This window comes from Anopheles marshallii, chromosome 3 (genome assembly GCF_943734725.1).
Source record: "Anopheles marshallii chromosome 3, idAnoMarsDA_429_01, whole genome shotgun sequence".
Taxonomy (NCBI): Eukaryota; Metazoa; Arthropoda; class Insecta; order Diptera; family Culicidae; genus Anopheles; species Anopheles marshallii.
The window spans coordinates 71,172,225-71,178,958 of record NC_071327.1 but is presented as its reverse complement, the minus strand read 5'-3'; the positions used below and the strand labels follow the sequence as shown (position 1 = coordinate 71,178,958).

General features: G+C 49.2%; 1 protein-coding gene across 1 annotated transcript; it reads left to right on the top strand.

The window, feature by feature from the left end:
- Positions 1-1,254: 1,254 nt before the first annotated feature.
- LOC128711412 (fork head domain-containing protein crocodile-like) lies at positions 1,255-2,691 on the top strand. The gene has a single exon (XM_053806284.1). It carries the CDS (start codon positions 1,255-1,257, stop codon positions 2,689-2,691), a length of 1,437 nt encoding a protein of 478 aa, XP_053662259.1.
- The last annotated feature ends 4,043 nt before the right edge of the window (positions 2,692-6,734 follow it).

The following is a 6,734-nucleotide window of genomic DNA, read 5'->3' as shown; positions in this document are numbered from 1 at the left end:
ACAAAATGGGAAAAACGAATGCATTAATTTGGATCGTTTGTATCATGTCAAAGTAGGTGTTAAATCGTGCAGGTTGAAAAATAGTTTCTCCCTCCCCCTCCTCTCTCCTTACCACCTACTCGTGACGATAGTGGAATAATATTATTTCTGTAATTATAGAGGAAATAAATAGCGGCGACAAACGTGGAAAACGCAACAAAAATGCCGTGGCGCTGTCAAAAATCCGAACGCTCCTGTCAAAGTTAACGTAACGGGCCCCCCCCTCCCCGTCCGGGTTACCAAGGGAACGGATGGGACCGGATCGGAGCAGCTCACTCTAATCGACTCCATGTTTTATGCTGAATGCTGCTGGATGCTGGCTGCTGCTGCCTGCCCGTACTTCCGGCAAAAGGAAGGTGCAACTGAAAGCACCCGACTGTCCCGCGGGGGTTTGCCTCTCGCTCACGCACACGCCAGCGACAGCGGTGTAAATAGACCCGTCCCTCTGCATAAGAAGGGAAACGCACAAAAGAGAGCCCAAACCGCTGGCCGGATGACGAGCGGGATGGGGCGCATGCGCACGCGGGCACGCCAGAGCAGGGCAGGGAACAGTCGCTGGAGCGCGATGGTGCGACTGAAACGGCATGGCATTCACACGCGTCCCGCGACACACGCACACAGGCTAGCAGGCGCGCTACGGCACGGAACCTGTTTTTCTTTGCCATCAGTTTCGTGCGAAGATCCGTTCAGAGCTGACCGGCAAGCAGAGCAGTTGCAGCAGCAACGACTTGAACAGCACCGTCGGGAGTTCGATTTGGACGGTCACTTTTTCCTTGCCAATCAGTCGTCTGCGGGACGCGCTAGTGGATCGGTTATCGGCAGCGTTCGGAGAGCAAATAAAACAAGTGCAACCCAAAACAAAGCAGGTGTGGTTCGGTTCCGTGACCTGTGCGCGGTGTGATCAAGTGTCTGTGGGAAGCGATCGTGACGATCAGTCGGGCTGGAATACATTCGGATATGAACTGCATCCTGTGTGGGAACTTAATTGTGTGTGACTGTTGGGCATGAATATTGGAAGGATTTAGCGAAATATGCCCCTGTGTGTGTGTGACTGCTCTCGCAACTAAACGGCCTACTGTGCTTGTGCTCTGTTAGATATTGTGTGTTTATAGTGTACGATCGAGGATCTGCAGGAAAAGTCCTTGCCAGTCGCAGCTTGTTTTTTTCGTGCACCGGAACCGTACAGCAGCAAAAGGCATCACCATTTTGGACGAAATGCATACCCTGTTCACGACGGACCAGCGTCATTATGGGCACGCGCAGCCCGGCTACCCGACGAACGGGCCGGCGATGGCGTCCGCCCACCACTACACGTACGATCAGTACTCGCGGTACGCGTACGCCGGTTCCGCCTATGCGCTGGCCGCGCCGCACCAGAACAAGGAGATGGTGAAGCCACCGTACTCGTACATCGCCCTGATCGCGATGGCGATCCAGAACTCGGCGGACAAGAAGATCACGCTGAACGGCATCTACCAGTACATCATGGACCGGTTCCCGTACTACCGGGACAACAAGCAGGGCTGGCAGAACTCGATCCGCCACAACCTCAGCCTGAACGAGTGCTTCGTGAAGGTGGCGCGGGACGACAAGAAGCCGGGCAAGGGCAGCTACTGGACGCTCGATCCGGACTCGTACAACATGTTCGACAACGGGTCCTTCCTGCGGCGGCGGCGCCGCTTCAAGAAGAAGGACGCGCTCAAGGAGAAGGAGGAGCTGATGAAGCGCCAGAGCTTGCTGCTGGACGACAAGATGGGCGATATCAAGCCGATCAAGATTATGTCCGGTGGGCATCATCACCACCACCACCATCACCATCACACGCTCGAGGGCAAACACCATCAGGCGGCGCTCGGGCATCATCAGACGTTTAAGCGCGAGCCGGGGTTGGAGCTGGCGGCACAGTGCATGGTGAAGGACGGGCTCACTTCCTCGCTGCTCAACACCTGCCACGATACGTTCGCGACCCAGATGAACCACCTGTCGGCCGCCGGTGACCATGGCTTCACCGTGGACTCGCTGATGAACGTCTACAATCCGCGGCTGCATCACAGCTCCTATCCGTACCACTTCAACGACGACAACCTGATGGCGGCGTCCGGCGGTCAGCTGAGGCATCATCACAGTTCCGCCCACCATCCGCCGCCGCACGGTGGCTGGTACACGCCGGAAACACCGCCGGAATCCATTGGCAACACCTCCGGAAGCTCGACGACTACACCGACCACCCTGCCCTCGGTCACCGTGACTCCCACCGCCGGCATCGGTGTTGGGCTCGGTGGGGGTGGCGGTGGTGGGACCGTGATCGGAAACGGGGGTGGTGGCCTCGGCGGTGGTGTGGGCATCGGGACGCACCAGGGCGGCAGTATGGGGCCCGGTTCGGGCGGGTTCCGGGATATGGTGTTCGACCACAACCAAGCGTCGGCTGCGGCTGCGGCGGCGGCCGCCGCTGCCGTTGCTGTCAACTGCCAGATGGAGGCGGCCGGTAGTCCAGGAAGCAACAGCCTTACGTCCGCTAGCCCGCCGATGAACTCGGCTGCCGCTGCGGCGGCCGCTGCTGCTGGGCATCTGGGCGGTAACCTGGGCCACTTGGGGCACTACCGGTCGCACGTCGGATACTACCAGGACTGTGGCTTGAAGTATGGCGTGTAAGGCGGACAAAGCACACCAAAGCCGGTTCGTCAAGGTCGGACGAGTGTCTGCTGTAAATAGGACATCGACGGAGCGCGTGCAACCTTGCCGGCTTCCGGATGATTCGCGGTGTTTTAAAGCCACTCCAGAAATACCGGCAGACGGACGGAGACGGGATAAGACTCTTCTGTGGAAAAGCGTTCCTCAAGCGACGGTGCGTGTTGGCCATGTGCAGAACTGGCCCCCCCATCTTTCCCGTACGGATCTTTACGTACGGAAACCACAAGTGATCGTGAGCTTAGGAGGGGGAGCGAAGGGGGGGGGGGTCCTTTTTTTTCACGCGGGAAAAAAGCTCCCAAGTAGATCTCAGCAGAAGTCTCAACAGTCTGCAACAGAAGAAACAAAAATGAAACCCCGTCGGGTGCGCTTTCGACCTTGGCGCGTCCGTTGTCCGAAAAGGGTGGGCAACTCGCACCGTCGATAAGAGGCTTTTTTTGCGAAAAGATCACTTTTTGCTGGTGCTTTTACGTCACACGCTTGGTCGCTTGAGTCGTTTCGCTGCTGTACGGAAGTGTTTTTTTTTTCTCGGGGGGAGGAGTGGGCAAAGACGGGACCGGACCGAACTGTAGAAACCAAACTGTAGATAAATGACGAGCCGATCGACCAGCAAAACGGTATTACTACGTACAGCGGACAGTGGCACATAGCGTGGTGTAACATAAACATAATTGATTAGTTACGGTAGGGGACGAATAGTTTGTTAGGCTGGGTGGCTAAAACCCAACGCGCAATTTCGCAACCCATCATGGGCAAAGAAAATGCAGCAAAAAAAAAAATCAAACAGCGATGAAACACACTATTCGTTGCGTTGATTGACTAATGGTAACATTTAGCCGTAATATGGTAAACAAAACGTTAATAAATAAGAAACCCAAACGTGATTATATGAAATAATCTAATTTAAAATGGTCGTTTCATTTGGCTGTGGCAAACGGGTGTGGGAAAATCCGAAAACCGCGGGTTGTTTTATTGACATTTTCAGGGACAACATGTTTGATGACATTTCTTACAAGAATTTCTGCCCGAAACTGTTTAGGAATTGGCTGTTATTGTGTCCTTTAAACATGTTTAGTTCAGATTAGTATTTATTTAATTATTTTTTGGCGAACTATGGTAATAATGAAAATTCCAATTTCACCAGAAAAAAACTTGTTTTCAATATCATTTCTTTCATTGTATTGCTCTCTAATGTTAAAAAGTTTGTTATTTATAATTTAATATTGCAATGTTTATATTTAATTGCCACATTTTCATATTCCGTTACACACAATTACCCAAATTTTTTTTTATTAAAAGCTATTAAACTTCATGTTATCGCCGTTGCTATTCTTGCCAAACATTCTTGAAAACATTAAAAATAATAAAAACTCCGATAATTTATAATAGTTAAATTCAAATAGTGTAAAATGAACATAATACAGAGTACAACTTGGAAACACAAACAGAAATATTATTCGAATTTGTGTAAAATATTTCAGAGTCTCCATAAGCTGATCGCACAGTTAGACTCTTAATTTGTCAGCAAAAGTTCTGTACATACTGTTCCTAATAAACTCTATAACATTATTTGCTATTTATTTATTTGCTTTACAAAATTCTCATTTAACCTGGACATATTTAAATTATATGACTATTATAAATATCCAATTGATACCTTGAAACCATTTTAATCTACTTTCCATATGTTAACAGCTGGCCAAAAACTCATCAGGACTTCTACTGGTCGCCAGGAATCTGGTCTTATCCTTGTTCCCTCCCAAGCTATTGGAGCTAACTCTTCGGCCTATGACGAATTACAAATGGCAAATTTTAATAGATTTTAGTGCAAAATATGTGCGTTATTTGAAACTTTATTTATTTTAGCATTTATTTCCATAACTTATCTTATGTCTTATTTAATCAAATTATTTCCTACAACTTTAACGCTATTTACACGGATAAGCATCTGGATGGCCATTCCATAGCACCGAATAATCGATTTAGTGCCCGTTGAGAAACCCGATTGACGAAATTTCCGTTCCCGTTCCAACCGAAATGCCTTCCCTTCCTCCCCCTCTCGCCCCCATCCCCGCGTCCGCTTCGTTCCAACGGCCGGATGTGCTGGACGTACCGAGATGGCCGTTATTCAAACTCTCCCATACCCATCGCACTAATTGATTAACTATAAATAAGTTAGCGCTCCATTAACGCGATGGAGTCACTGCGTCTTCCGAGGTCTTCCAGGGAAACCGTTCGGCAGTGGCAGCCATCGTGGCACTGCATTTCCCATCCAAAAATTCCCCAAACGAGCGATGGCGACCGGGGCAGAACTGCTGGGGAGGGAGGGGGGTGGGGGGGTTTATGTACGCCGGAAATTGTTTTAATATCTTAACGCTGCTCGGTCGAACAGAAGAAAGCACGCCAAAGCGAACGCTCAGCGGAGCGCTAATGTACGCACACGCACACGACACAGTGGCCAGCGGCACCCAGAGCCACAACAACTACCCACTGGACGGACTCTTGCCATCGTTAGTCACTTTGTTTGGGGTATTTTTTCGTTTTTTTTTGGTTCTGTTTCGACACACACGCACACACTTCTCCCTTTGCCTTGGTGTTTTGTCTTAGTTCCGCACGCAGTACATAAATTTTCCTTCCGAAAGCATGAATGGCAGTTTCCACCGGGCGGAAGAAAGCGTGACACTAGAACACACACGTGACTACCCGCCGGATGGACTAATAGCGTTTTGTTTCTCGATCGTACGCGGAAGAAGAAACGTTTCGCCTTTTTTTTTATTTTTCATCCATCAAAAGCGATCCAAGGAGGCCGGGAAATGGGTTCGGCTGTTGATTTAGTGAGAGATGACGAGTGTACATCTACAGTTGGCTGGAAATGGATAATGGATCTCGATTAAAGTCTGCCAAGTGACTACATCGATGGAAAAATTATAAATTGTACCACATAAACGGAACTCTGTACCAATCGAGCCACTCCACACGGTAGAACAAGATCATTTTTATTACATAACAACCCGATCCTCTTCGCTACTAATCCAACCTGCCCAACCCAAGTCCGCGCCGTGCCGAAATGTAATCAAAATAAAAACAAACGCCGATTAATTCTCCATCGATAACAGGCGATTCGGCTACTTCATCGAGCTCCGTCGTTGGAGCGGCAGCGGCAAACGAACACAGCAAAGAAGCGGAACCTTCGGTAAAGAAAAACAGCAATCTGGAATACGGCAGGTTAGACGAACGAACAGACCAACAAGATCCAAAAAACAAAAATCCCTCGATGGCCGGTGTTGTTTTTATTCGCCCATCACAGGCCGATTATGAGGCGACCGGAAGGTTTACGTACTTCCGGGCCAGTGTTTCCATCGTTTCTTGTTGCCGAAAACTGGGCGTGAAAAACGAACCCCCCCCCCCCCATTTAATTGCCACGCATTACATCTAGCGAAGGTGGTCAAAACCAGGCGTGATCCGGGAAGACATTCCGGTCCGGAAGAATGAGGCCTGTTTGTTTGGTTGTGCGATGGACAGTTTTGGTTCGTCGTGAAACGGTGGTGTTGTCGAAGTACAACTCAAAATAGTGATGTCTGTTAAGAGCCTGGACTATTTAGACCAAAAAATTCTTGAAGATGTCTTGAGATCCTCTGTTATGTATGATCTCCTTGGAGATTATGTACGTCTGTTTGTTTTGTCCTAAACCGTGGCGGTGTCGAAGTACAACTCTAAGCAGTGATGTTTGTTAAGAGCCTGGACTATTTAGACCAAACAAATTCTTGAAGATGTGTTGAGGTCCTCGTGTATTACGACGTTTTGCATCTCGCAAATCTCGGACTTCCTCTGAAGACCTGAGAATATTAGGTAACTTGCTCTCCTCTGTAATCCTTGGGGAGTTTGTTCAACACTTTATGCAACATTTTGAGATTTGCATGATCTTGAAGATTTCTTTGTGCAAAGGCTCCCTGAAGAGTGTTCTTTAGGATGGTATCATGATTAAAGTAATTTTGTTTGCCTCGAGT

Excerpts from the sequence above, each read along its gene's own strand:
- LOC128711412 (XM_053806284.1), top strand. The coding sequence starts at position 1,255 with ATGCATACCCTGTTCACGACGGACCAGCGTCATTATGGGCACGCGCAG.